General features: G+C 55.1%; 11 protein-coding genes across 11 annotated transcripts; 10 read left to right on the forward strand and 1 right to left on the reverse strand.

Annotated features, from left to right (window-relative positions):
- Positions 1–46: 46 nt before the first annotated feature.
- V1518DRAFT_429057 (uncharacterized protein) lies at positions 47–4,182 on the forward strand (the record flags this gene model as incomplete). Its single annotated transcript, XM_066906112.1, has 3 exons — positions 47–959; positions 1,015–1,112; positions 1,162–4,182. 3 exons carry the CDS (start codon positions 47–49, stop codon positions 4,180–4,182), a joined length of 4,032 nt encoding a protein of 1,343 aa, XP_066757929.1.
- A 1,087-nt stretch (positions 4,183–5,269) lies between these two features.
- Positions 5,270–5,984, forward strand: V1518DRAFT_421254 (uncharacterized protein; the record flags this gene model as incomplete). The annotated part of the gene is made up of 2 exons (XM_066905179.1): positions 5,270–5,527; positions 5,606–5,984. Coding segments are annotated over exons 1-2 (287 nt in total), but the record flags the coding sequence as incomplete, so codon positions are not given.
- Positions 5,985–6,808: 824 nt separating this feature from the next.
- On the forward strand, positions 6,809–7,741 carry V1518DRAFT_429059 (cytokine-induced anti-apoptosis inhibitor 1, Fe-S biogenesis-domain-containing protein; the record flags this gene model as incomplete). Its single annotated transcript, XM_066906113.1, has 1 exon — positions 6,809–7,741. The coding sequence occupies one exon, from the start codon at positions 6,809–6,811 to the stop codon at positions 7,739–7,741; it is 933 nt and encodes a 310-aa protein (XP_066757931.1).
- Positions 7,742–8,097: 356 nt separating this feature from the next.
- V1518DRAFT_90091 (armadillo-type protein) lies at positions 8,098–11,459 on the forward strand. Its single transcript, XM_066906707.1, has 6 exons — positions 8,098–8,518; positions 8,587–8,724; positions 8,779–8,889; positions 8,949–9,172; positions 9,221–10,037; positions 10,092–11,459. The coding sequence occupies exons 1-6, from the start codon at positions 8,390–8,392 to the stop codon at positions 11,052–11,054; spliced, it is 2,382 nt and encodes a 793-aa protein (XP_066757932.1). The 5' UTR covers positions 8,098–8,389; the 3' UTR covers positions 11,055–11,459.
- Positions 11,460–12,162: 703 nt separating this feature from the next.
- On the forward strand, positions 12,163–15,165 carry V1518DRAFT_407061 (uncharacterized protein; the record flags this gene model as incomplete). The annotated part of the gene is made up of 3 exons (XM_066901975.1): positions 12,163–12,332; positions 12,399–12,564; positions 12,619–15,165. The coding sequence occupies 3 exons, from the start codon at positions 12,163–12,165 to the stop codon at positions 15,163–15,165; spliced, it is 2,883 nt and encodes a 960-aa protein (XP_066757933.1).
- A 424-nt stretch (positions 15,166–15,589) lies between these two features.
- On the forward strand, positions 15,590–17,221 carry V1518DRAFT_421260 (uncharacterized protein). Its single transcript, XM_066905180.1, has one exon. It carries the CDS (start codon positions 15,641–15,643, stop codon positions 17,093–17,095), a length of 1,455 nt encoding a protein of 484 aa, XP_066757934.1. The 5' UTR covers positions 15,590–15,640; the 3' UTR covers positions 17,096–17,221.
- A 1,593-nt stretch (positions 17,222–18,814) lies between these two features.
- V1518DRAFT_90636 (Hnm1p) lies at positions 18,815–20,785 on the forward strand. The gene is made up of 3 exons (XM_066906709.1): positions 18,815–18,934; positions 19,003–19,112; positions 19,166–20,785. The coding sequence occupies exons 2-3, from the start codon at positions 19,008–19,010 to the stop codon at positions 20,684–20,686; spliced, it is 1,626 nt and encodes a 541-aa protein (XP_066757935.1). The 5' UTR covers positions 18,815–18,934; positions 19,003–19,007; the 3' UTR covers positions 20,687–20,785.
- Positions 20,777–22,352, forward strand: V1518DRAFT_421265 (acyl transferase/acyl hydrolase/lysophospholipase). Its single transcript, XM_066905181.1, has one exon. The coding sequence runs from the start codon at positions 20,948–20,950 to the stop codon at positions 22,139–22,141; it is 1,194 nt and encodes a 397-aa protein (XP_066757936.1). The 5' UTR covers positions 20,777–20,947; the 3' UTR covers positions 22,142–22,352.
- Positions 22,353–22,450: 98 nt separating this feature from the next.
- V1518DRAFT_421266 (kinase domain-containing protein) lies at positions 22,451–24,720 on the forward strand. Its single transcript, XM_066905182.1, has one exon. The coding sequence runs from the start codon at positions 22,920–22,922 to the stop codon at positions 24,294–24,296; it is 1,377 nt and encodes a 458-aa protein (XP_066757937.1). The 5' UTR covers positions 22,451–22,919; the 3' UTR covers positions 24,297–24,720.
- Positions 24,721–26,349, forward strand: V1518DRAFT_421267 (26S proteasome subunit RPN7-domain-containing protein). The gene has a single exon (XM_066905183.1). It carries the CDS (start codon positions 24,788–24,790, stop codon positions 26,243–26,245), a length of 1,458 nt encoding a protein of 485 aa, XP_066757938.1. The 5' UTR covers positions 24,721–24,787; the 3' UTR covers positions 26,246–26,349.
- On the reverse strand, positions 26,164–27,740 carry V1518DRAFT_421268 (glycoprotease family-domain-containing protein). Its single transcript, XM_066905184.1, has 2 exons — positions 26,587–27,740; positions 26,164–26,528 (listed from the first exon to the last, which is right to left on the reverse strand). Exons 1-2 carry the CDS (start codon positions 27,717–27,719, stop codon positions 26,306–26,308), a joined length of 1,356 nt encoding a protein of 451 aa, XP_066757939.1. The 5' UTR covers positions 27,720–27,740; the 3' UTR covers positions 26,164–26,305.
- Between the last annotated feature and the right edge of the window lie 27 nt (positions 27,741–27,767).

Genomic DNA, 27,767 nt, shown 5'->3' on the forward strand with positions numbered 1-27,767 from the left:
TCTATGCTGGCAGTACGCATAGTGTCTCAACTATACTCACCACTCGATGTCTGACGACCACGAACACAACACCGAGGCTATCCTGGAGAAGTCTGTTGCTTCTCTAGCGAATCGCGCACAACGCCTGTCCATTCGAATACTCAGTCCCGCTCGCCTCGAGAGAAGTCTTAGCCGTTCGCGGTCGAAGCGCGACGCATCGCCAATTGCAGTAACGACGGCGACCACTAAGACTCTGCATGCAAGCTTCTCAGGACTGTCGCGGCCGCATTTGACGGCGTCGTCGCTCCAGACGGATAGCGAACCTTTGTCGCCAGAGGATACTCCCGCAGACTACGAGCCCCCACGCGGCCGCTTTCTTGGACGCGGACGCGGAGGCAAGTCGACGTCTCACAAGCGCACGTCATCAATCGATGTGGCAAAGCCTACCGGCTTGGGCAACTCTATCTTTCCGTATATTTCTGCAGCGTCAAAGATATTCAGCAGGAATCACAATTACAGCGAAGACAACGACGACGGGCAAGACTCTGACGATCAAGGACCGGACGATGAGTTCGATGACGATGATCTCGTGCCTTCGCATTTGCACTCAGAATCGCCTTCGGTTCCAAGTATCAATTTGACGCCCTCAGAGGAGGAGCAACAATCGGGGCTGGCAGCAACTGCTGCAAGTTTAGGACGCAGTACCGTCCCGCCGGCGCCATCGTCAGCGTCAAATTCCGCAGGAAGCAGTGAAGATAACCTGACGGTCTCCCGTCATCTATCGCGACTAACGCCAATTATCTCAGTTGGGTCTGTGAGGAGTTCAGCGCAGCCAACCCCGGCCATCGAGCAAGATCAACCGGATCTCGACGGTGCGGACGATCGAGTGAAGAATTCTGTCAGCCGTATTACTTCAGACGCTTTGGCAGAGAAGTTAATGCAGCTGTTTGATTTCGATCATAAAGAAGTAGTACACCATGGTATGCCTCTTTGCCTCTAATGATGGTTGCACCTACACTAACACGCTGATCTCAGAATTTTCTTGCTCTCTGTCGACAAGTCAACTGCTTGCGGGACACATGTTTATCACAGATCACCATGTAGCTTTCTTGCCACACATACCACACAAAATAGTAAGCTTTCCGTTCGATTTGTCAGACTTGTTTTAATCTCTTCGTACAGAGCGAGATCCCTCCATCTGGAGCACTCAGCCGGAGGACTTTGCCGACGGGGTACACTCGCTACTGGTGCGTTCTTAGGGACAACGTGTTTTCATATTTCAAGTCCTCATCGGATCTCTACTTCCCCGTCGCCGCGATCGATCTTCGAATTGCCGCATCAGCGGAAATTGTGCCGTCATTTCTTACCGAAGCAGCCGCCGGCTCGAACCCAGTTCAATTCTCGATCACCACTCAAGATAGCAAGAAGTACCACTTCCGAGCAGACTCATATGTCAGCGCAAAGAATTGGGTCAAGGTTCTGCAAAATGCGATCTTTAAGGCGCATAACGAGTCGGTGAAGATTGCGATTTCGATAGACAAGCTCGAGGTCGTTGAAGTGGCCGGCGCAACTATCAAGATATCAGTGCTCGACAAGGGTGAGATCGACGCGATGGACGAATACTTTTTCGTGTTTGCCAACGAGGAGCAAGTCGCGTTCAAGGCTCTCAAGGACCTACTGCCTACATCAGGACTATCGGAGACAAAATCGCATGATACTGACGATTACGAACAACATGCTGCAACATCGACTACGGATGAAAGCTCACCACAGACAACGCGCACTTCTGCACCATATCTCGCAGTTCTCGGTGGAAAGAAGCCTGGCTCACCACGCCCGCATTCGCCAGCAGGGGGGATCCCTTACTGGCGGAATCGGGGCCGCAGAAGGAGCCGGTCCGATTCCTCGACTATGCCTCGGACTGCTCTCTCTCCGGAAATGAGTCCAATTTCACGGTCTTCGAGCCCGATGCAGCGAATCGCGGTGTTCCATGGGAAGATGCAAGAGAAGGTCAAGAGTCTAGTGAACTTGCACGATTCGAGCCAACACCCGCCGATTGCTACAGACGGATCTATGACTGATGATGAAATGGTCGACGTCAGCGTTCCGGAATCTCAGCCTACGTCCCCTCAGGGTGGCTATCTCGACAATTCGCAACAGCGCGAGGGATGGTCCGAATGGGTTCGAAAGGGAGGCAAGAAAGTTACAAATTTTATTCCTAGCGCATCATATGTCGAAAAGGTCACGGAAATGTGGGCTGGCAATTCCCGACATTTTGGTGGCAACGACGAATTTGAAGAACACATGATTGATGACAACGCGGATTTTAAGGACTCTGAGAAGGAGAGCTCCGATCGATTTAGGCTGCATTTTGCACTTCCGGATGAAGAGAAACTGGAGGCTAGCTTTTACGCTTATCTGCATCGCACGATTCCGTTATACGGCAAGATTTACTTGGGATCTGATCATTTCTGTTTCCGCAGTCTTCTTCCCGGAACCAAGACGCGAATGGTACTACCGCACGAGGATATCGAGAACGCAGAGAAGAAGCTCGGCTTCAGATTCGGATACTCCGGCTTGGTCGTTGTGATACAAGGACATGAGGAGATTTTCTTTGAATTCCGCTCCAAGGAGAATCGCGACGACTGCGTGGTCACGCTTCTCAACCAGCTCGATTCGAGAAGGTTCAATGCGATGCAGCCTTCTGGTGTGGCCATACCAGAAGCGATGCCCAAAACTCGTCCGTCGCTTGGTGAGCCGCATTTATCGCAATGCTCGTTTATCCTGTCGGAATCACCGGAGTCGCCCACTCTGCTTAGCAGCAAGTTCAGAACGCCAATGAAATTTACATGTCTCACAATCGGATCTCGCGGTGATGTTCAGCCGTATATCGCGCTTGCCAAGGGGCTTATGAAGGAAGGACACAGGGTTTGCATCGCGACACACATCGAGTTCGAGGGCTGGATTACCAGCTACGGCATCGAATTCAGGGCGGTTGCTGGAAATCCGACCGAACTCATGCGCTTAGGCGTTGAGCACGGCATGTTCACGTACTCGTTTTTGAAGGAGGCGTCGAAGAACTTCCGAGCTTGGATTACGCAGTTGCTCGAGACAGCATGGGTCGCGTGCCAAGGAACAGACGTGCTGATTGAGTCGCCATCAGCAATGGCGGGATATCACATCGCAGAGGCGCTGAAAATCCCGTATTTCCGCGCGTTCACTATGCCATGGACGCGAACGCGAGCGTATCCTCATGCTTTCGCGGTGCCAGATCAGAAGATGGGTGGGTCGTACAACTACCTCACCTATGTCATGTTCGACAACGTGTTTTGGAAGGGGATATCGAAGCAGGTGAACAAATGGCGAATGGAGTCGCTCAATTTACCTAGAACTACACTCGACAAGATGCAGATTCAGAGGGTTCCGTTTCTGTTCAACGTGTCCCCGGCCGTTGTGCCGCCTCCATTGGACTACTCGGACTGGATCAAGGTGACCGGATACTGGTTTCTGGATGAGGGCGGCAAAGCATACGAACCTGACCCGAAGCTCGTGGAGTTCATCAACAAGGCACGGAAAGAGAATAAGAAGCTGGTATATATTGGTTTCGGATCGATTGTTGTTGCGCGACCGAAGGAGCTCACGCAGGCCGTGGTGGACGCGGTTGTGAGCGCGGATGTTCGCTGTATTCTGTGCAAAGGCTGGTCGGACCGAATGAACGATGAGAACTCGCAGACTGCGGAAATACCGCTGCCGGAGGAGTATGTGTTTCCGATCCGTGCCGCACCGCACGATTGGCTGTTCCCGCAAATGGATGCAGCGGTGCACCATGGCGGCTCTGGATCTACGGGTGCGAGTCTGCGGGCAGGAATTCCTACAATCATCAAGCCATTTTTTGGCGACCAATTTTTTTACGCGACGCGAGTGGAGGATTTGGGAGCCGGGATCCACCTTCGCAAGCTCACGGTGCGGCATTTGAAACGGGCGCTAGTATACGCGACGCACGAGGAACGGATGATTGCAAAGGCGCGGTTGATTGGCGAGCGTATTGGCAAGGAGGATGGCGTGGCCGTCGCGATTTCAACGCTCTACCGCGAGATGGAGTACGCGAAAGGAGTCGTCATCAAGAATGCAGAGAGAGACGAGAACTGGTATATGGTACAGCCGGAAGGCGAACCGAGTGCAGACATGCAAGGACCAGCTTAATTAGAACGGGCTGGCTAATCCCACCCCTCACATCCCCGCTTTTCCGTTTACAGGTCCCCGGTTAACTTGATTTTTGTTGTTTGAAGGGTTTACATATTTAGGAGGTACTTGGGAGCTAATTAATCCATTTGCAAATGGTGATACAGCTTGACTGGAATTTATATATTTCGCCAGTGGGAAGCTTTAGCTCTGTTCATGTCATGCCAGCGCTAAATAACGCGTGCAATTCTTAACGCCTATGATTCTACGCAGTCTAGGTCTGTGGTAACAGATTTCCTATCGCAAACCATGTGTACACAAGGTTGGTTGGGGAGGCGCGGACAGACACGTCGCTGCCCCGTTTCAAGGGTCGTCCACTGGTACCGGCAGAAGCGGTTTCGTGACTCATGCAGAGGCCGCCGTCGTGATTTGGGACTGTTTGGGAAGTATCGGCAGCGAACGCTGCAGTTGGGAGTTTGAGCTGGGACTTAATTTCCGTATGACGTAGCCGTGCGGCTCAAGCACCGCAGCGCACGTAAGTTGTACGCGTGAAGGCGGAGCTGTGTGAAGCGACGTCGAAAGTGCTGGAAGAACGCGATCAAGAGGAAATGCACAGTCAGGATTCCGCCACGTGTTCGAATTGCGAAACCCGCCTTCTCGCCGCAGGACGGACGCAGTTGCCCGGACGTGTTGGGGCGGCCGGTGGCCAGAGAGTCCAGGAACGTCGTGCGGCGATGGTCGTGTGATCTTCAGCCTGTCGCGCGACCTCGGACCCCGCTCGCTCGACGTGAGGCGCAGCCACGCACAATACAGACAACGCCCGCTGGACAGGAAGCCAATTAAAATGATCCAGACGAAATAAAGATGTTTTTAGAACGTTCGAGCGGGGAAATAAATAAACAAATAAGGTGCCCAGTGCAGTGGTGATTCGCGCGATCTAGAGGCAGACGCGGCGATTGCGGCGGGCCTGATGCGGTTTGATGACAGGCACGCACGTAATTGTGCCTCCGCCTCGCGGGACAGTGCACCACGCACCGGCTGGAAGCTCGACGAACTCTCGATCCCACTATATAAACAATCGCGTCCTTCCCTCCTGATCCCACTTCCACTCTCTACCTCTGCGGCATAGACTCTTCCGTCTCAATTGTTCGTAATCGAGCTTTGCAACACTACCACTATCTCGCCGCTGCCAATTGATCTATTCATCGCGCGCAATGACTCGCACCACTCGATCCAACTCCTTCACCACAGCCAACCCCAACACCGCTGCAATATCTGACGTCCCTCGACTCTTCGGAAAGGCCGCGAGCTCGACCGATCGTCCTCCCTTCCAGCCCAAGAAAAACGGCGCAGGCCGTGGCAATTGGTACGTTTCCTCTTCTATCTTGGGTCGCGATCACCATGCAGGCCACGTTTCCGATCTGCTGCTAACACCGTCCTACAGGGGCAAAGAAGGCGACGAGATAGACGAACTTGAAAAGGACTACGACTTCCACTTCAATTCGCAGCTGCAGCGGCGCAGGTCAAACTCCAACGACGGATCTGGACCGAATAGACGTCCGTCCTGGAGTGCTCGTGACAAGATTGATGCCGTGAACGAAGTCTTTGAGGAGTAGTCGCCTGACGTTACTCTGCTTTACTACTTTAGTCGCGCTGGGGTTCTGGTGGAATTTTGCTTTGGTATTACGTCGGTTCGGGGGTTATGCATGTAGATATGGTCGTTAACTTGGAAATGCGAAATATTGGAATTGTCTGGAACGGAATGGAATCGCGTTGTATGAGCACTTTGCTGGCAGTATAATATATACTTTTGAACGAAATGCTCTTACCGAGTAGATAGGGGAGCCGCTTGCGGAGTGTTCAGCCCCATTGAGGCGAGGAGAGATCACGCCTTGGTGCGGAAGTTGAGATGACACAGAGCGGGCTAGTTAGCCCAGAGCCGCGATGCATCAGCAGATATTCCTAGTGATAGACACAACAACAGATGAATAGACCCATGGTCTTGATATCGCGCAAACTGCGCTCGAAAAACACAAATCGAGCTCAGGGCCGAATAGGCCTTCCCAGTTGTTGACGTGTGCGATTCTCGGAAGCCGATAACGCGCGCACGGCAAGTCGAGGCGTCCGTGTACGCACAAAGGGGAATGCGTTAACGGGGCGCGATCGCACAAGCTCAGGGGCTACTTTTGTACGTCGCCGATTTCGGCGACAGGATTTAGGTGACGCCGCAGAGACGCTAGCCACATCGCGACGTTGATTGGATCGGACAGGACTAGCTTGTGCCAGCGGCTAGTAACTACCGCGTCGATTCCATATATTTTCTCACTTATCAGATCCGTGCCGGCGACCTTGGAGGCGGCGAGTCTGCTGCGGCGCTGGCGACGATCGGCTGGGACAAGAAAAACCCCAGCCCTGTGAGTAATCCCTAATTTCTCCCCGCGCCACTCGTTGAAAGTGGGCACATGACTCCGGCGTGCTGCTTACAAACTTCTCGTCGACAACTTTCTTCTGTCGCTGGTTGGCAAATTCGCATTTGTCTGTACCACCCACACCCACCGCAGGCACTAGGAGAAGTCGGCTCAAGTACGCCGGCCGTATTTGAAGACTAGGCCAATCTGCATAGCATAGACTCTACATATCGACAACGATGCCTTCGCTGCTCCTTACACACCCGTCGCTATCGGCCGACCCCGCGCAGGTCTCGTCGATAACCGCGATGCTCCCCGCCCCCGTCGCCCACCAGATGCTCGACCGGCTGGCGGCTGGCGCGGTATTACTCCCGAAGGCACAGTATGACGTGGTGCGGATAGCGCCTGCTGGCACGGTTCTATCAACGAATGTTGTGGCGCAGCTCGCGGACGCTGTTCTCCCCGGTGGAAAAATTGAGGGCGCACCGGCACAGCAGAACTTCGACGCGATTATGAACGGCTTTCTGGTGGACGATGTCACCGGTGACAGTGGCGTCACCTTGTGGTCTAAGCCGGCCGCGCAAAAGGTTGTCCTCCTGAAGCGGAGGCAGCCCCAGACAGACAAGCCTGCCACAGTCAATATCTTTTCAAAGCAGAGCACTAGTGCAGCGACCTCGATTTCCTCGCCCGCACTTTCTGCACATTCCTCAGCATCTACGACGTCGTCCTCGCCTATTCCCTCACCAAAGCAGAACGGAATATGGACGGTTGACATCGACGACGGGTTCGACTTCAACGACGCCGATAACGATTTGATTGATGAGGACGACCTTCTGGATGGCGAACTTCCTGGTACTATCACCATCCCGGAGTCATGCCAGGTTCCAGGAAAGCGACGAAAGAAAGCTTGCAAGGACTGCACTTGCGGTCTCAAGGAGCTTGAGCTACAGGAGGAAGAGGCGCGGCGGCAGAAGCTGTCAAACCAAGTTTTCAAGTTGAATCTCGACGACACTGCCGAGATCGACTTCACTGTTCCCGGCAAGACTGGATCCTGCGGAAACTGCTCGCTCGGAGACGCGTTCCGTTGCGATGGCTGCCCCTACCTCGGCCTGCCACCGTTCAAGGAGGGCGAGGTCGTCAGTCTTGACGCGTTGGGCGACGATATGCTTTGAGTTTAGGTCTCTATTGTTTTTTATATTATAAGTTGCTCAGATTTTGGCACCGGCACGGTTAATTTGACGAGGTTCTGCATTTAGAAAAGTTGTTCTTTGGGATTTGCAAGTCGAGACGGAAAGGCATTCAGTGTATGAGCAGGAACTTGTTACGAGTATGGATTAGATTGGATTTAAGAAATAACTTCACTATATTGTATAGATGCATTATTTGTTTCATTTCTGTTCGCACTTCTATCTTGCGCGGTGTTCATATTTGCATAGTTAGTTAGTCGCGTGAATGAACGATTTTATTAGTTAGCTTTGTTCGCATAGCCTCTTGTGGGGATGGAGTTCACTATTCTCTACTGTTTAATTGCCTATAAGGAATAGTGCTTTAACGGGGCCGACATTCGCACTTGTGCGTTGCGCGTTATAAGGCTGTGGACGCGCGCCGCAGGGAATTTAAGATAAGCGAACGAGCAACTGAAGGCATTGAATGCGTCCCGGACTACGGTCAACTATACGCGCGAGTGGCGACAATTCCTTGCAACTAATCGATTGTTCTATTTTTATGCGGTTTGGAATCTTGCTCGACCGACTCGAAGTTTCCTTTCATACTCTATTCGACACTACATAAGAGGTGTGACGTGGCTGTGTTGGTACGAAATGGACTTCCTAAAGTCGACGATCGCGTCAATTGCGGCCAAGACGAACAGCGCGTTTCCTTACACGCTCACGGAAAAAGTCGAATTCCAGAATGACACGATCTGGAATCTGCACCATGCGACTCGACGGGTGAGGTTTGCAATCGTGAGAAACTTGGGAGAGAGGCATAGTATGCTAACTACGTATGCAATCGCTAGAGTGACAACTTATCCTGCTCGGTGTTTGAATTTGATATCAACTCTCAGCGAAGCAGGTTAGCACTTGCACGGAATGCGGTCAAGAAGCTGCGCACCCTGCGCTACCCGGGGATTATCAAGGTCCTTGACACATACGAGGTTAGTGAGAACCTGTGCGAGCGTGTTCCCGATGCCAGTCTGACAGAGATTTAGAGCGACAGTTCGATTCTCATTGCCACAGAGCATGTTATTCCACTGGATATTTTAATTCAAAGCGACTCGCTGAATAGCGACCTCATAAAGTGGGGTCTCTACTCGATCGCGGTAAGTATTTGCCTTGAATGTGAGGTTGTTGGTATCCCGCTAATACCATAAATCGACAGAACTCCGTCAAGTTCATCAACGTCGAGGCTTCTTCTGTCCATGGAAATATCCGGGAATCGTCGATTTTCATTTCAGACAGCGGGGAATGGAAGTTGTCCGGTTTTGAGCTGTTGACATCGACCAAAGACGAAGAGCCAATTATATACACATTCGGAGGCCTAGTGCCCGATGCGCGGCGGTACGCTGCACCGGAAATCAAAGGTGGTTGGGATATTCTGAAAAAGTGCGGTTTCTTTCGTGTATCTAGCGAGGGGATGCTAACCTGCTATAGGCAACCTCATCATCTACTGGACTCATATCTTTTCGGAGCGCTAATATTTGAGGTTTTTAATGGCCGATTTGCCACATCAGACCAGCTACAGTCTAGCATGCGGAAAAATATCCCGGCAGAGCTGTTCGGGCCGTTTAAGAAGCTAGTTCAACCTGTTCCTCGGCAACGAGCCAGTGTTAAACAATTCGTCGATGTGGGCAGAGATGAACGAAAAGAGACGCCCGGCAGCGGCTTTTTCAAGACCGATATGATCGACTTGACCGAAGGTCTCGAAAATCTTAGCTTGCAGAGCGAATACGAGCGCGATATTTTCGTCAAGGAGCTTAACCATGTCCAGGATAAGTTTCCAGCAAGCTACTTACGAAAGCGAGTGCTACCGGAGCTATTGAGTTGCTTCGAGTTTAGCTCTGGCGGTCCGAAGATCCTGGGTGTGATACTTGATATTTCGCAGACGATGACACCTGAAGACTGCCAGGCCGTTGTGGGGCCTACGATCGCCAAGATGTTTTCGTCTCCAGACAGGGCCATTCGACTTGCGTTGCTCGAGTCATTACCCAGGTACATCGACTACTTTTCAAGCAAGACAATCAACGAGAAAGTGTTCCAGGATATATCGACCGGCTTCACGGATGTTGCACCTGCTGTTAGGGAACAGACAGTCAAAGCTGTCTTGGTTATAGTTCCTAAGCTTTCGGAGCGAAATATAAACAATGACTTGCTGCGGTACTTGGCTCGCGTTCAAAATGATGAGCAGCCGGGAATCCGAACAAATACGACTATATGTCTTGGAAAGATTGCGAACAATTTGGGACCTCATGTAAGTATGATTTTCGGCTTGTCTGTCGTGTTTGAACTAACAAAGTTGTGGTAGACGCGTGCACGCGTACTGAGCACGGCTTTTACACGATCTCTCCGGGATCCATTCGTGCATGCCCGAAATGCGGCACTGATGGCTCTTGCGGTTACTGTGGACATTTTTTCGCCGGACGACTGCTGCAACAAGCTACTGCCTGCGATATGCCCGACTCTTCTTGATCGAGAAAAGCTTGTCCGAGTGCAGGCTCATAAGACTATGGAAATCTACTTGAACAAAGTGAATCATCATGCAGCTACTATGCCAGATGCCGGCTCGGCTCAGGCACTTAGTTCGCAACCGACATCACAAGCTGGAACGCCAAAGCCAGTTGATGGAGAGCAGCAGGCTGCTGGAGATGCGTCATGGACAGGTTGGGCGATCAATGGATTCGCGAAGCGACTGAATATCGACGAGACCGACGACCACGGGCTTCCCGTGCGGTCTGAGCGTGAATCAAGTGACTCGTCCTCCACGGCGGGGCATGCTGCTGGTATCAGCGCCGGCTCGTCGGTCACTGGTCCGTCATCGTCAACATCGTCTCTTGCTTTCGGGAGCACAGCAACGCAGCCGTCTAAATTTGATCCTATTACCGATGATGACGATTTCGGCTGGGGTGATATGGATAGTACACACGATATGACTCTGAATAATGCGCCCGAAGACGACTGGGGCGCGTTTGATGATCCAGCGCCGGCACCAACACCAGCATCGGCGCCGGCGCCGGTCCGTTCAGTGATCTCGACGACCACTGCGACTAGACCTGCCGCCCCGAGCCGATTGGCTTCAGTAACTTCAGCAACGACCACACGAACAACTGCATCGGTGACACGAACAATGCAGACCGGCAAACTTTCCGGACAGAAGCCGGCTGCGACAAAGTCTCACTCAATAGCCGCGCATAAGCAGCAGAAGAAGAAAGAGTCCATTTTTGCAGATGCAGATGCTGACGGCGATGACGGGTGGGGTGATCAATGGTGATGATAGAGCATAATATTCTGTATTGCTACCGCGGTGTGTGGATACAATAGCGGGAATATGAGAGAATTGTATTAGGCGCATGGATACAGAGCTTACTAACGAGTCATTTTTGTGTTGTAAATAACTATATGAGCGACCAACTTTCTAATACTGTTATCTGTCGAGCTTATCGGTGCAGCATACCTCGCTGATATCAAGGGACTACCATGCACGCGGACTTGCAGCAAAGGGAGGTTGCGTAGTTGGGTTACGACCTGAGGACAGAGGTGCGCTGCTCAAGCGGATGGATGACAGCGACCCCTGACCAGATTGCTTGCGCAGTTATGGTTTCAAGTACACTGTGGTATTGCATTTAGAACGCTAGATGCGCATAATTGCTGCGCTAGTGGCGGACGTCAGGGCTGCAGGAGCCACACCGATTTTATTTCGATCATCGTAGCGTAGTGGTAACCCTTGTATTTCTCCTCGTCGTCTCTGAATTATCCTCCGTTTGACGCGAGTCTATCGTTGCTCTGGCAATTTCTCCTTTGCCGCCCCCCCTCCCTTCGTCTGTCTCCCTCCGCGTTCATTTCGCCTTCTTCACTTGCAGCATCTCCGCTGCCGGTTTAAAAGGCACCTGCACCAAGTCACGCTAGGGTTTGGTCTCCTTTCCCGCCGCGTGTCTATCAGCAAATCGGTCCTCCAGTCCGCGTGTTCACCACGTCCGTGATTCCGGCGGCCGGCTTTCAGCTACGATCCTATCCTCTCTGTTCTGGATAAGGGTAGGACTAGAGATACTCATTTCTGCTGATCACGTCTATCGGTGATTTTGATTAGTCTCGCCAGACTGTATCCAACTCACAGATCGGAGAGATCAGGAATCGGTGGTTTTATTTCACAGATCCCAATTCACTTTGTGGGTCGTCTGCTGCTTCTCGGAGGTAAGGACTGCAGAAAGCATAGCATATCAGTGCATTTGGTCGACGAGGGAAGATCTTACAGACGAGCTAGCACTCTGTGTTTGATTTCGCGCGTGACTCTGACGATCGCGGCGTCATCCAACTTGAAAGTTCGTTTATCTCTCCGTCGCCATCTCGCTTTTATCAGCGTCTTGACGAAGTAGTGGATCATGTCGGCCGCGATAAATAACGCGACAGCGGCGGCGACCGTTCCGGTGTCAGAGGTATCTTCGACAGGTTCAGGCGTGCAGGGACAGCGCCCGCCTCAACAAGTACGTGCAGGAAATGGATATCCCCGGCGGAATATGGGACCGCCCGCAGCTGATCCGCAAAATCAACGGTAAGTCGTTCGTGTTGTTTTTGTCTTCGAGTGATGTTTTGGGTCGGTAACTAATGCCGTTTGTAGGAGGGGATCAAAACAGTGGGGCTATCAGGGATCTGGCAGCGGCAACTATTCAAATCAACGAGGCGGTTACGGAAACAAGCCTGGACGGCAATCTCCTGTCACGGACTCTGACATGAGCGACCGGCACATGTATGATCGACTGCTATTCTTGCTAGTCAAATCTGTGGTACATATTTGTTTGTCTGACTTGGGTTATCTCAATAACTAATGTGGTCAATAGGGAAGCAGTGTTGTCGTGACCGTCCGGTCTGGCGCTAGATACTCTGGAATCCTGTCATCAGCAAGCACACATGGCGACGTGGGTGTTTCTCTTCGGTTTGCCCGCCAAATCGCAGCTCCTCCCGGTGAAGAACTCGACGCGGTTGCCAAAGAGGTGATTATTAATGTGTTTGTAATACAGCCAAAGGACCTTCTTGATCTCAAGATTATGGAAGTCAACTTGGCCGATCACTCCGGCTTCCGTACCGATACCGATATTTCTGCCAAAGCCAATCCTGCCGAGATGAAGCAGAGAGAACTACAGCCATGGCAGCCTGACGAGTCGATTCCGATGGGTCAGTCCTTGGACGATATGTCGTCTTCGGGTACGAGTTGGGACCAGTTTGCCGTGAACGAGAAGCTGTTTGGTGTTCAATCATCGTTTGATGAGAATATGTATACGACAAAGCTGGACAAGTCACATCCGCAATATAAAGAGCGCTTGGCGGCTGCGCAGCGGATCGCACGGGAAATCGAGAGCTCGGGCACCGGGGGCAATTTGCATATGGCAGAGGAGCGTGGTCTCGCAGTGGATGATTCAGGCGTGGACGAAGAAGACAAATACTCGGGTGTTGTTCGCGACAAAGCACACCTGAGCAATTTCCAAACAGAGGCAACCCGATACACACCACCAGCGCTAAAACAAAAGTTGAATCAAGCAGCGTTGGCGGCCAAGGATGGTAACAAGCAAATTTCACAGCAGCAGCAGAATGTTTCACAGACACCTGCATCACAAGTCGATCCGGCGATAATAGCAAGCAAGATTACGGCACCTTCAATTTCGACAGCTGCCGATCAGAAGCTAGACAAGGAGGCTCCTCGTGTGGTTGTGCCGTCGACATCTGCTGCCACAAGTGTTCCGCCACTCCTTTCCGCACCTCTGGCCAAAGAAGACAAATCGGCACAGGGAGAAGTCAAGGCCGCGGCGCCCAAAACCTCGGCGGCGACACCGGAGCTGGACCCCAAGCAGCTCACATTCAAGCAATTCTTGCACGGTGAGCAGGAGCGCCATACTCAGATGAAAGAGAAATCATCCGAATGGAGTAGCAAGCATGAGAAGGTTTCGGAGCTCAAGAAGTTTTCACAAGACTTCAAGCTAAAAATGCCGCTTCCTATCGACCTTGTTCCAATTTTAGCACGGGATAAGGCAAAGCAAGCCGAGATTATCCAGAAGTCCTCGACTAATGTCAAAACAGTGGACGCCAAGAAGGATTCGCGGTCGCCGGTACCAGCATCTCCGCTTAGTGGTAAGCTTGCAGATATCCAGAAGAAGGACGCACCCTCACCGAAAGTGCCGTCTCCTATTCAAGCCAAGGGTAGGCCTGTAGCTACACCCACGCCACCAGCTCCAGCCGCGCCGAAGAGGTTGAACGCGGCCGCTCACGAATTCAAGCCGAACCCCTTCGCAGCGTCTTTCACACCATCCTTTGCGCAGCCCCCGGCACCTGCGCCTACACTTCCTGCTCCGATCCCGATAGCGGCTGCTGCTGCCTCTGCCGCTGCCGGCACTTCCGCCATCGCATCACCATCACCGACTCCTTCCGTTACTGGTACGCCGCGCCAGCTCAGCAAGACAGTGTCACGAACCGACAGTCCTGCATTTTTCGGACCGCAATGGAAGCCACCGGCTCAACCAAGAGCGGTCGTTGAGGACGCGTTCAACCCCTTCACCAGAGCTAAGGCTGAATACTCCGGTGAGGAGCCTTTCGTCATAGCCAAGGCTTACTCATTCCCACCTACATGGGCATACAACGAGTCACAGTCGCACGTAGACTTGTTTGTTTCGGCAGAGCCCCTGTCGGCACCTCAGCGGAATTTCGGCGTGCCCTATGCAGGATCTCCTCTCCCCTTCTCTCCTCGTGCTGGTCCTGCCGTTACCGCCGGGCAGATGCAGCTTCCAATCAGTGGGTCATCATCACCCTTTCCTAATGCACCACCACTCCAAGCATTCGATGATCCCATGCGGCATATGATGCCCGGTGTCTCTTCCACTGTTGCTTCTCCAAACATTGCTGCCCAGCCTATTATGCATTCGGCTGCACCGTTTTCGCCGCCAATGATGTACCCGCAGCAGCCATACCCCCCTCAGTATTACGCCGCGCGACCTGGCATGCCTGCGTTTATCGGAGGACCTCCCCCTCAAAGTTTTATGCCGCAGTATGTGCCAGGCTTCCAGGTCTCCCCCCCTCAGGTTTACGGATCGCCAGGGCGAAATGGACATCAAGCTACTATGATCATGCCGAACGGAGGCCAGCCTGGCTTTGCTGGCTACGGCCAGCCGCAAGTTCATGTTATGAGAGGACCACCAATGTCGGTCTCGATGGCTGGCACACCAACCGTGATGGTTCCGCAGGCACAGGGAATGGTGCCAATGGGTATGAACGGCCCAATGCACATGCCGCAGGGACAGCCACATCGTCAGTACAGCCAGGCAGAGCAAGCACAGTCCCAACCTGCGCAGCAGCAAAATGCTCCTCCGCCGCAAGCTCCGGCTCCTGGCGGTGAATAGTCCTTTGCGGGAGTGTCATACTGCCTTGTCTTGGACACCGGGCTGTGCATTGGAATGCTGTACTTTTCATTTTCTCATTGTTTTGATATCAAAAGTCGGCGTTGAATTTTTCGGATGCGCAAAGATCGAAAAGCTGTATTGCTCCTGTTGTCATTTCTCTGATAGAACGCATTTTGCATGTGATCTATGAAGGACAACCGAGAGAGAAGATATTTAGTTATCCATTATGACGCGATTATGCATGGCTATTTCGATGTTAGAAGTCTGCACTTGTCGGTAACCAATGTAGCTGATGAGTTAGCAAGCGGCCGGCTGATGTGCCAAAGCGCATAGTTGGTTTAGATAGTTGAGTCTCTTGTGTACGAGACCCGCTAACTGTAAAATGGCGATGTTTCGGCATGCGACGCGTTTTTGAGCAGCCCGTTTGTTATTCATGTAGGAGCGCGTAACGATATACCGGAACAAGCATGTCGTTATGAACACATACCTTTCAGCGCGCGCCCTTGACAGCCCGCGCCGGAGTCGAATACGCCCACGACATCTGACACCTCACGGGGTTGCGCACTTGTTGCATGCATCGCGGCCACCACGAATTCCACTGCGCACCGCGTCGTTAGAGAGTCTTGATCCGCTGCGGCGACTTAGCGGACATGTTTTGCTGGGATGCGCCGCGACAGCGCCATTTTACGTGGTTACGTTGCACATACCCGAGTACTCCAGTGCGGGATCGTCGCATATTGCAGAGTTTGATGGTGCAGCGAGCTCCGAAGGACATTACTCGGACGATGTAGGAAACTTTCACAATGCAGAGGGCGCGCTGTACTTTTGGAAGCTGAAGCGCGCAGATGGTACGTTAACGTACAGGTGTATCGACTACAGTTTTAAGCCGATTGTGTTATTCCCAGCGACGGAGAACGAGGTGTGCCGGGTGCCGATTGCGAGAGCATTGTCGCAGTGGTCGTTGTCGGATGAGAAGATCGTGCAGGTGGTATTTCGGTGCGAGGGGCAGAGGTTGAATAACGGATATTTGAGTGCATGCGGGACTGGTGACGGTGCGGAACGGTCACGGTTTGATGCGAGGGAGGAGATCGACAGGGAGATCATTGAGTTTCGCGTGGCCTCGCCCGAGCGTGCACGAGATTCGCAGGAACGGGATAGGACGCCGGTGGAAGCACATATCGCGGTGGTTGCAGGCGCGGGGGAGTTTGATCACCGTAGTGCTACGAGTGTGAATTTGGAGCTTTATGAAGATTTTGCTGTGGTTGCGGTGTGTTTGAATTCGCGTATGTTTATCTTTCGACAGCATAAGTCCGGTAGCTCGCAGCAACAAATAGGGCGAAATGATGATGTGTGGCACCCGGTCGTCGCGTCTGATATTACATACCAAGTAACGTCGTCTGCAGCAGCTGTGGATGCGTCGGTAATCGAGCTAGACTACTTTCTTATGAGTAAACGACTTCAGCGGACCATGCACAGGACCGATGTGGATGGGACACGACATGAAACCATATGCGACCTGCGCCCGGACGAGTTTGCGATTCGCTGTCTAAAGACCAGACAAGGCAAGAACGAGGACGGCAGCGCATCGGCGGGATATGTGCTCGCGGTTGGCGCGCTTGATACACGACATAATGTGATCGCGACGTGCGTGGTACAGATCGATGTGCTTCAAGAGAGCGTCAGAATGGAAGCAAGATATATGTCAGACACGTCCGTAATCCGAAACGGAAAGGCAGAATGCGCGTACAACGCGCACGCGATATTGGACAGAATTATCGGCACGAGCAGGGTGTTTTGGGAATACCGGCTGCATTGTCGGATTGCGCGTGAAGTGGTGAATAACATGAAGCGCTTGGAGTCGTTTGAACGGGGGCGGACGAGCGTGGATCAGATCAAGATGCCGGAAGTTGGTATCTCGGTTGTTAATTGATGGTCATGGATTGGCCTCATGAGATGTATTTTTATGGCATATGGAAGGAAGCAGAGTCGGAGTTCGTCGCGGATTTAAATTGATATCTGGCGTTGATAAAAAATAATAATGCATAGCATCTGTAGCCTGGGGCAGGGACGGGGGCAGGACCGTTGAGTGCAAATAGACTTGAGCTGGGGCGAAATTGGCTGAGCAGCGAGCCGGGTAACCCTGCGCAGCCTTTCTGGAAGAAAGTTAATCCGATTGGGAAGGGTGTTTCGGAACGAGACTACGGCAAGTCGGTCTGGAATTCTCGGCCCGCTGTCACAGCATATTGAACGCCGTCAGCCTCAAGAGACAAATCAACAGATTATTGATGACTCTACTATTGGGACGGGACGTTGTATGATCCTCGGAGGGTACGGCTGGTACTGCTATGCGCTACGATGAATCACGAGTCTCGACTCGTGGATAAGCTTCGAGTCAGAGAGATGAGGGAATGAGTCGGAGTGGAGACTGCAGCTTCCGCTCCGTGTAAGTAAGAGACACGATGATGTGGGCGGCGCGCAGAGAGATGCGGGAGTTGCGTCGCAGGGAAACGTGCACCCGTTACGGTAAACAGATCCGGTCGGCTGAGTATGTAGGCCGGTGTAACGAGGAAGTATGGTGACCTGGCCCTACCGCTACACCGAGCAGCAAGGACCGTTGCAGCATCACGGACGCGAGTCGCCGCGCCAGCCAAAGGACTTCTGTTCTCGCATATTCCAGATTTCCCCTACGCTGGCGCGACAGGTCTAGTGGCAGCAACTGGGCCCCAAGGGTACGAGAGAGTACACCGCGGAGGGGGCCGGGAAGGCCAGAAGTGGCGCAGCGGCGTAGTTCATGACGCGAACCTTAAGCCGCGAGCGCGGCGCGTTGACTGGCTCGCGCATCCGCCGGTGCTACGCAGATGGACGGTTCCCGAACGCCGACGCCATCAGGGGCCCGCGTCCCTTTGCCACATTCGTCCACATTGCTGTACGTGACCTACGTGGGGCTGTAGCGCGCCTCCTGGCCCCCCCGTCTTCCCAGGACGACTCGCACCGGCAGATCAAAGGTCGTGGCAGGGGTGGGCACCTCACCTGACAGCAGCGAGCTACGCGCACAGATACCGGCACGGCGTGCGCTCTTGATATGAGATAACGCGCTTTATCTCGGCGCCGAAACTGACGCTGCTGCTCTTGCTTCTGTCAGAATACAGGGACTCGGTCGCGACCTGCGCGGAACGCGGGAACCGGCGACGGTAGAGAAGCGTTGCGTCATTACTAGGTGTGGCGAATTTCGCCGGGTTCATTTGGTGGCGCTTGAAGACGCCGCAGGCGGCGGTGGCTTGCTTTAGTGCGGTGTCCATGATGTCGACTGTCGGCCAAGCCCATCGCGGCGCGCGTGTGCCTGCGAAGAAGATGGCGGGCCGGGCTCGCCTGTCCCGATCCCCAAAAGGTGCGCCGAAATGTCCGACCGATAGGCTCTGTAGAGCAAGATAGTAGGATATGCGTCGGTCTGTGGAGGGTCGTGCTATCTGTCTGAGCTTGAGTCCTATCCGCGCCAAGCTGCTTACTTTCACCTGCGAATGCATTCGACGAGAGCTGGTCAGCGCTGCTCAGTGGAGCTGCCGACATCCGCGCGGTGTGGCGTCTTGCGCGCAATGCTCGCCTCACTCGGCTTCCCGCACAGGCCCCAGCTGATGCTTTCTATTGCCCTTGTGAGCATACTTAGCCTGCATGGTCGTAGTCGCGGAGCGCCAGCACGAGCCACGATAAGGGTCGGTCCAAGCTGTTCGACGCCTGAGCCCGGCATCCACTGGGGCATATATATATGATGGTATGCTCTCCTGAGACAGGCCTGTGTTGGTTTCCAGTTCACACGACGTTTTCTCTTTTCGAAGCCAGACACAATGGAGGACAACAAGAAGATGGATGAGTCGATGGCGGCTGCTCACGGTATGGAGACGCAAGGCAATGCGGATGATCTGCAGCTGCAGACGCTTGGCTACAAGCAGGTGCGTGACACTATTTGGAAGGCGGAAGAAGTCCAAGCTAACATGGCCGACAGGAGCTGAAGCGATCGTTCTCGCTGCTGTCGATGGTCGGTTTCTCGTTTGCCATCCTGACTTGCTGGACTGCTCTCGGATCTACTTTGTCGTCTGCTATGCTTAACGGCGGCCCCGCGGCGCTGTTCTGGGGCTGGCTCGGCGTTTGCTTCTTCACTGTGTTTGTAGTTCTCAGTATGGCCGAGATCTGCAGTGCTTTTCCCGTTGCTGGCGGACAGTACTCGTGGGTGCTGCTCGTGACGGAGTTCAAGCCATGGGGTCGCGGACTTTCGTACGTCTGCGGATGGATCCAGCTCGCTGGTCTTCTGTGTATGGGCTCGACTGCGATCTTCCAGGTCGGCGATATGGTTGCCGGTCTTGCGATTTTGAACAACGAGAGCTACGAGGTAAAGCCGTGGCAAGTCGTGCTGATGTGCTGGCTTGTGTGCGTGATCTGCGTGTTCATCAACATTTTTGGCAACTCGATTCTCAACCGCTTCAACGACGTCGCGCTGTGGTGGTCGGTCTTGGGCTTTATCATTACGACTGTTGTGATTCTCGCTGTGACGGACGGCAAGCGCGACGCGTCGTTTGTGTTCACGTCGACCATCAACACTTCGGGGTGGGACAACCTGGGCATGTGCATCATTCTCGGAATCCTACAGAGCGCATACGGCATGTGCTGCTACGACGCGCCGGCACATATGAGCGAGGAGCTGCACAACGCGACCCGGGAGGCGCCGCGTGCGATGGTCTTGTCGGTTTTCATTGGCTTCATCACCGGTCTTGGCTACATCATTGCGCTGCTGTTTTGCCTCGTCGACATCGAGGCGGTCGAGGAGACCGCTACAGGTGTTGCGCTGCTCGAGATCTTTTACGACGCGGTGAAGAGCAAGGCGGGCGCGTCGTGCCTGCTCGTGATCACCATGGTGTGCTCGTTCAACGCAAGCGCGGCTCTGCTTACCGAGGGCGCGCGTTCTGTGTACGCGTTTGCGCGCGACGGCGCTATGCCGTTCTCGAGCTACCTGTGCAAGGTCGACAGCCGGACCGGCGTTCCCGTGATTGCCACACTCGTGTCTGCGTTCTTCCAGTGCGCGTTTGTTGCGATCTACTTCGGGTCGGACGTCGCGTTCTTGACAGTCATGTCGATTGCTACGGTCGGTCTGTACGTGTCGTACCTGCTTCCCATCTTGGCACTGATGATCCACGGTCGCGACAAGTTCAAACCGGGATACTACTCGCTTGGCAAGTTCTGGGGGTGGACGTGCAACATCCTCGGCTCGCTCTATCTCGTGTTCTCGACCATCTTCTTCTTCTTCCCCACGGCGATGCCCGTTGACGGCAACAACATGAACTACTGTATCGCGGCGTTCGGCATCACGGCGCTGTTCGGCATTGTCTCGTGGTTCACTACTGGCCGCAAGCACTACATCCGCCACATCTCGGTGCCGGTAGATGGCGTCGCGCCGCCCAACGGCGAGGACATCTACATGACGAGCGAATCGGCGAGCTCGATGGATGAGAAGAAACATGCAGACATTTAAACTAATCTAAGGAGTCGTTGCCGGGTCGGTGTTTTTGCTTTGTATATATTGGTTTCTTGAATTGATAGATATCATAATCTACGCTGGAAGGGTCTTGGCTCTTGGAGCCCGGAAAAACCCATGCCTAGCTCGGGTCCAGACGGCAGACTGTGGGGTAACCCAAACACACAGCGCCCTTGGCATACGCAACCTTGGCATAGACCATAGGGTCTGTTCTCTTCTATTTATTTCTACGGAAGCTGCTGAGGACGGTGATCTACAATGATGCGACAGCGGCTGCAGACGATAAGCGCGACATGGCGGCGCGGGCTGGCGAGCATGACGGCACGACGCACGCGGGCGATATTTTTCCCAGGACAGGGCATTGAGCGACCGGGGATGTTGACGCCGCTGGCGGCGGCGTGTCCCAGTGTTGTGGAGCAAGGCATCGAGACACTGACGAGTGCCCTGGCGCACGAGAGGACAGAGCTGCTGCCGGCGGGGACAGCTGGGGTTGACACGCTCGTGGAGCTGCTGCTGGATGACGCAGCCGAGCCCGGGAGCGATGCCGCGCAACAGCGAGAGGCACTAATGCACCGGACGGCACTTGCGCAGCCGGCGATATTACTCTCGTCAATACTCACTCTGCGCTGCGTTGACGCGCTCGCGGAGGGCGGCGGTGAGGCGGCTGATGGTGTAAGACAGAGCGTGGTCGGCGCGGAGTATATGCTGGGCCACTCGCTAGGCCAGATCACGGCGTTCGTTGCGTCGGGCGCGCTGACGCTCGCGGACGGGCTACGGATTGTGCGGACGCGGGGACTCGCTATGGAGGCGGCGGTGGGGGATACGGACTACAGCGCTGCCGCGGGGACGACCACCAGGTACGGTATGCTTGCAATTCCGGTGCGCGGAGGCGCAGTGGTGGACGAGATCGTCGCGCGCGTGAAGGACATGACTGCCGCAGGCGACTTGCTGGCGCCGGATGAGATTGTGGACGTGGCGAACGTGAATTCGCCGGCGCAGGTCGTGTTGGCTGGTCACGTCTCCGGCCTCGAGAAGGTGGCTGCGGCGCTCCGCATACGCAGGACCACCCGCCTGCCGGTGCGCATTCCGTTCCACTCGCGCGTGCTACGGAGCGTCGAACAGCGCATGCGAGACGCGGTCGCGGTCGCTGCGGTCGCGTATCCCGCGCAGGCGGCGCTGGTGGGGAACTACAGTGCCGCCGAGCTGCACTCGACGGCAGCGGTGCGGGAGAACATCGTGTGCGGGTGCTGGCTGCCCGTGGAGTGGCTGCGGAGCGTGCGGTTTCTCGCGGAGGAGCGAGGCGTGGCGGAGTGGACAGGCATCGGGCCTGGAAGCGCGGTGACAGCGGCGCTCGTACGGGCGAGTGCTGGCGCAGGCGAGACGCAGATTCGCGCCGTGGATCCGCTAGAGCGCGGGGAGAGCAGTCTATGGAGCGCGGTCGCGGGGCGGTGATTCTGTTTGTTGGCTTGCGCAGAGATTCGCTGGCAGCGACTTGGCCGCGGCGAGTGACGCAACTGCCAATCTCGCAGAGATTGCAATTTGTTAGCAACGCGCAGTGCGACCGCACGTGACGTTGCCAGAGAGGGGTCGGGTCAGGGGCCCGGGAGGGACGAGGCGGCGCAGCGGGTGTTCCGGAGCCGGCGGGCGCCTGCCGGCGCGCACGGCAGCGGTGGCGGTGGTGGCGCGGGTCTGGGGCGGCGCGGCGGGTCGGGCCGGGCGGGCACGGCGGGTCAGGGGGTGTTGCCGTCCCGCGGCGGGAGCGGGGACGGTTCTGCTGAGCGCGCGCAAAGGGCGCACTTCGTCGTGCTCCTCCTTCTCCCTCCTCCTCACTACCTGTCCAGCCAGCACCTCCGTCTGCCTCCGCGCCCCGCGTCTCCTGCGCCGCGGCCTCGTTGTCGCGTGCTCCGTCTGGGCGTGCCCTGTGTCGCTCCTCCTGCCGCATCGCAGCTGCCTCCCTCGCGCGTCGCTCCTGCGCGTGTCATCGACGTCGTCGTTGTCGTCGCCGCTTCGCTCACCCACTCGCGCCTGCGCGCCCTCCCCACTCCGCATAACCCGCCTATTTACCTCTCGCACCATGAGTAATTGACACGCTCGCGTTGTGCACTTCCTGCGCGCTGCTGCCTAGCCTGTCGCTCCGTTTGTCGCTGCTTCTTGTCGACGACCTGTCCGCCCGTCCGGTCCAGTCCGCTTTTTCGACTCCAGCGCAGCCATCCTCGCCTCCTCTATCAACATGAGCCCCAGCACCTCCATTATCAAGCCCACAGCGTCCTCCACCATGCTTCATAATACCATGCAGAAGCTGAAGCCGGAGTTGCTCTCGTCGCCGTCGCCGTCGCCGTCGCCGTCGCCGGCCCCCTCCTCAGTACAGTCCTCGGTCCAGCCAGACCTCACCCCGGCTCCGCCCACCGTCACTCCCGCGCCGGTCCGTCATGAGATGTCCCGGCACAACTCGGTCAACAAGGACGGCTGGGTGCGTTTCTGCGTCTCTCCCGACGGCAAGACGCACCAGCACATCCTGCGCTCCTCGCGCCGCCAGGAGAAGCTCTCCAATATGCTGCGGGAAATGATCGGCGCAAAGAAGAAAATCGCGGAGGACCCGTCGGTATCAGCGGCGCAGGCCGCAGCCAGCCAAGAGGACGGGCAGAGCCTCAGTCTCATGTCGTCCTGGCTGCGCTCCAATGAGAAGGACGGCCTCATCAACGGCGCCGGCAAGAAGGATGCCATCACCACGAGCACCACCCTCGTCGAAAAGTATGGTAAGTGTCACGAGATCATCGGTAAGGGCGCCTTCGGCGTCGTCCGCATCTCACACAAGGTCAACGGAAAGACCGAAAAGCTGTTTGCGGTCAAGGAGTTCAAGCGTCGTCCCGACGAACCACAGAAGAAATATACAAAGCGTCTGACCGCCGAATTTTGTATTTCATCGTCGCTTCGACACGCCAACGTCATCCACACACTCGACTTAATCCAGGATGACAAGGGCGACTACTGCGAGGTCATGGAGTTCTGCGCCGGCGGCGACCTCTATACATTAATTCTCGCTGCAGGCAAGCTCGAGGTCCAGGAGGCTGACTGCTACTTTAAGCAGTTGATGCGCGGCGTCGTCTACATGCACGAGATGGGCGTCGCCCACCGTGATCTCAAGCCCGAGAACCTGTTGCTCACCACAAACGGCGCGCTTAAGATCTCCGACTTTGGCAACGGTGAGTGCTTCCGCATGGCATGGGAGCGCGACGTGCACCTCACCAACGGTCTCTGTGGCTCAGACCCCTACATTGCTCCTGAGGAGTACACAGAAAAGGAGTTTGACGCTCGCGCCGTCGACATCTGGGCCACCGGCGTCATCTACATGGCCATGCGCACTGGCAGGCATCTCTGGAAGCGCGCTAAGAAGGACGCCGACTACTATTACATGCAGTATCTCGAAGGCCGCAAGGACGAAGCCGGCTACGAGCCCATCGAACAGCTAGAACGTGAAAGGTGTCGCAATGTCGTCTACTCCATCCTTGACCCTCACCCCGGCCGCCGCATCACAGGTAAACAGGTCCTGAACAGCGAGTGGGGTCGTGAAATCATCGTGTGCGACGCCGGCGAGCAAGGCCATTAAAATCACAGTGTTACGCGCAGACCACCTTTTTGCTGGAGAACACGGTTTAGGTGTATCTATTTCTTTGTCTTCCTAGTGCCTGTTGTGTGGTTTATCTCATATTTCTTTGTGCTCATGTATCATGGTCCCCGTTGTTGGTTTGTGCGATTACTCCGGTCTGCGGAGAATGTGATGTATGGTATGCATAGCTCTATTTTGTGACGCAAGTTATGCTGCTGATGAGTATTCGTGGGTTTTTTGTTACGAGTATTGTATTAGAGACGTATACTTCGACGGTCTATTACGATTACATAATATCATGCCTTGTATGGACAGTAATAAAAGCACAGGTGTAATTACGATCCCATTACACCTGTTTGCACGGTGTCGCACTACTATCGGCGGCGGTGGTGACTATTGTGAAGATGAGTACGGCGAAGGGTATCGTACTCAGCCTGGCGAAGTCTGATATTGCATGACGAGCCTCAAGAACACGACGACACAGATTGAGCATGGCAGAGTCTTCTTCGGATCTGATGGCGACTGGCTCTCCACGGGTCGATCTGGAGACCTACATCTCGAACTACACCGGCCGCAATGCCGTCGATCGGCTGCTCTTCATCGCGGACAGGAGTCCTGCACTCGCGCAGCAAGCACTCGAGCTCGCCGTCACGCAATTAATTGAGCTCAAGGACGTTCCGCGATACGAGAGCGTGGTCGCGAAGCTCGCGAGCATTGCGCCGGCGAGCACGCTTGGTCATTACGATCGGGCATGGGCCGACAGGGTTGCGCGGGAGACACAGAACGGGGGCGACAGGCTCGAGATGGAGCTCAAGAGCTACAAGAACAACTTGATCAAGGAGAGCATCCGCATGGGCTACGCGGACCTTGGGGATTTCAGTTTCACCATGGGCGATTTGACCGCGGCGACCAAGTTTTACTCGCGGCAACGGGAGTACTGCACCACGCACAAGCATATAGAGGATATGGCACTGGATCTTATTCGGGTTGGCGTACATCAGAAGAACTGGTCGCAGATAGAGAGCGCGATTGCGCGGTTGGACCAGTTACCGTCAAAGAAGGACGATATTGAGCCATTCTTACGCGCAGTGCGCGGGCTGTGGTCGCTCAGTCTCGGCAACTTCCTGGCCGCGGCCGCAACTCTCGTGGATCTGAAAGCCGAAGGCGCCGTCCCGCCCCCTCCGCCGCCGCCAGCGCGGGATTTTGACGTCGACCGCGAGTTCGGACCGACGCATATCGTACCGCCTGCTCCGGTTGTCGCGCTGACGATCCCCGCGGGACAGGGCAGTACGGGCCGGTTTGGATGGCGCTCGATTAACGAGTTTATGACGATCAACGATGTTGCGGTGATTGTGGGACTCTGCATGCTGGCGACGTACTCGCGCAACGCGCTCAAGGATATGCTCGACTCGAACACGAACCTCAAGGAACTGCTCGAGGCCGAGAGCCACGTGCGCACCCTGCTCGAGTCGTTCATCCTATTTGACTACAAGTCGATCTTCACGCTACTCGAGAAGCACAAGGGTGACTACGAGCTCGACATGTGGCTCGGCGACCATGTTGAGGCGCTATTCAGATGCATTCGCGAAAACTGCTACAAGCAGTACGTCAAGGGCTACAAGCGCGGCTTTCTCTCCCGCATGGCGGACCGCTTCGGCGACACTCCTGACAACGTAGAACGCCATCTCGCGAGCCTCATTGGCGAGGGCACGGTCAATGTGAAACTCGACCTCGAGCACAAGTACTTTATCGACTGCTCGAGCTCCGGCGGGGACGACGAGCGCGCCGCCGTATACGCTCATGTGCTCAAAATCTCGAAACAGTACGAGCGCGACGTGCGGCAGCTTCTGATCAGCACGCAGGTCATACGGGGGCGGCTGGATACGAAAGACATAGCGGTGCATTCGCCAACGTCGCCGACAGCGGCGTCAAAGACGACTGGAAAGTGAGACGGTGTGAGTGGCGTAAACCGGGAGTTCCTGCATTTTAAAAGTGTAATAACATCATCATCATGCAAACGCCCTATCGGCCTGCTCTTCGCGAAGCCAGCAGTCTATGTTATCCAAAAAACCCTCAAGCGGCCATGTGGCAGTTGGCAGGAAATCTAGGGACGTATGCAGCCCAAGACTCTCCCACAACTCGATACCGGCCCATGCAATCATTTCCGCGTTGTCTGTGCACAGTTTTGGCGGCGGGAAGTAGAGCTTGTGTTGTGGAAACGCAGTTTCAAGTCTGTAAGTACGTTAGAATCTTCAAATCTCTCGAGTCCTCGCAATCTGATCCAGCATACGTCTCTCGCAATCGCGCATTCGACGCGACGCCGCCGGAGCACACAAAGTCCATTGGCGGCAGCCTATGACTCTTGATCGCAAACTGCACGCGCTCTACAATTTGCGTGAAGATAGCGTTCTCCGTCTGCCGTGCGACCAGCGCGAGCTCGTCCTGGTTCAGCGTGGTAGTTCGAGCTTTGATACCCCGTTCAACCATGGTCACGTACGACGAAAACGAGAACGCGGCGGCCTGCGGACGCCCGGGTTTCGGGCGCATTGGAACGCTTATGGAGATGCCCGGATCGACGACGGTCGAGGTGTTGATTGCGTCGGCGCGCTGGGCGAGTTTTTCAAGCTCCGGACCGAGCATCGTAGCAGCGCTAAGCCCCAGAGCGCGCGCACACTTGTCGACCGCGTCGCCGACCGCGATGTCAACTGTGTTTGCGATGATTTCGTGCTGCGTGAGCGAGATCGAGCGAACGAGCATCGTGTGCCCGCCGGACACCAGGAGCGAGAGGAACGGGAAGTGCGGCGCCGCGGCGGGAGGGGCGAGCATGCGCGAGACGAGGAGGTGTCCGAGCATGTGGTGGACGCCGATCAGCGGCACCTGAAAAGCGAGGGATAACCCTTTCGCGAGCTCTGTTCCGGCTGCTAGTGACGCGCGCAAGCCGGGACCGCGGGTCACCGCGATGAGGTCCGGCTTGCCGGTATACTCATCTCGCAAAAAAGAGAGTGCGGAGGCAACGGTGACCGCGAGACTGCGTTGGTGGTGCTCGAGCGCGACGGTGGGAATGATTCCCCCGAACTGGGCGTTATCAGTCGACGTACGTCTTGAAAAGACGATGTTGGGCGGCGCGGTGGGTGAATAGCGGTCGAGCACGCAGACGGAGGTGTCGTCGCATGAGGTCTCGATGCCGAGGATGGTGTATGTCCGCCATGGTGGAGTTGTGTGGCAGCGGTAGCGTAGTGACGACGGCGGTAAACGTGCGACCGGACGCCGCGGGTGTGCTGGTATTCGCATTCCGGATGCATGTGATATAGGTGTTCGTGATGGTGTTTCGATTTCGGAGGTTAGCTTTGCTCCCACCTCGAGCTTCACTACACGCGACAATCCACCCAGTTCACCATGAGTCGCGAGGAAGTAACCTCGCATCTTGCAGCTCTGCACAATATCGACGAGGTACGCTTGCATCTGGATCGT

The sequence above is a fragment of the Limtongia smithiae genome (genome assembly GCF_038497785.1).
Source record: "Limtongia smithiae strain NRRL Y-17922 unplaced genomic scaffold V1518scaffold_11, whole genome shotgun sequence".
Lineage (NCBI taxonomy): Eukaryota > Fungi > Ascomycota > Lipomycetes > Lipomycetales > Lipomycetaceae > Limtongia > Limtongia smithiae.

Excerpts from the sequence above, each read along its gene's own strand:
- V1518DRAFT_90091 (XM_066906707.1), top strand. The coding sequence starts at position 8,390 with ATGGACTTCCTAAAGTCGACGATCGCGTCAATTGCGGCCAAGACGAAC. Across the intron at positions 9,173-9,220 it reads GGTTGGGATATTCTGAAAAA|GCAACCTCATCATCTACTGG; the intron begins GTGCGGTTTCTT and ends AACCTGCTATAG. Across the intron at positions 10,038-10,091 it reads CGAACAATTTGGGACCTCAT|ACGCGTGCACGCGTACTGAG; the intron begins GTAAGTATGATT and ends AAGTTGTGGTAG.
- V1518DRAFT_421260 (XM_066905180.1), top strand. The coding sequence starts at position 15,641 with ATGAACACATACCTTTCAGCGCGCGCCCTTGACAGCCCGCGCCGGAGT.
- V1518DRAFT_90636 (XM_066906709.1), top strand. The coding sequence starts at position 19,008 with ATGGAGGACAACAAGAAGATGGATGAGTCGATGGCGGCTGCTCACGGT. Across the intron at positions 19,113-19,165 it reads AGACGCTTGGCTACAAGCAG|GAGCTGAAGCGATCGTTCTC; the intron begins GTGCGTGACACT and ends CATGGCCGACAG.
- V1518DRAFT_421265 (XM_066905181.1), top strand. The coding sequence starts at position 20,948 with ATGATGCGACAGCGGCTGCAGACGATAAGCGCGACATGGCGGCGCGGG.
- V1518DRAFT_421266 (XM_066905182.1), top strand. The coding sequence starts at position 22,920 with ATGAGCCCCAGCACCTCCATTATCAAGCCCACAGCGTCCTCCACCATG.
- V1518DRAFT_421267 (XM_066905183.1), top strand. The coding sequence starts at position 24,788 with ATGGCAGAGTCTTCTTCGGATCTGATGGCGACTGGCTCTCCACGGGTC.
- V1518DRAFT_421268 (XM_066905184.1), bottom strand. The coding sequence starts at position 27,719 with ATGCGAGGTTACTTCCTCGCGACTCATGGTGAACTGGGTGGATTGTCG. Across the intron at positions 26,529-26,586 it reads AATGCGCGATTGCGAGAGAC|ACTTGAAACTGCGTTTCCAC; the intron begins GTATGCTGGATC and ends ACGTACTTACAG.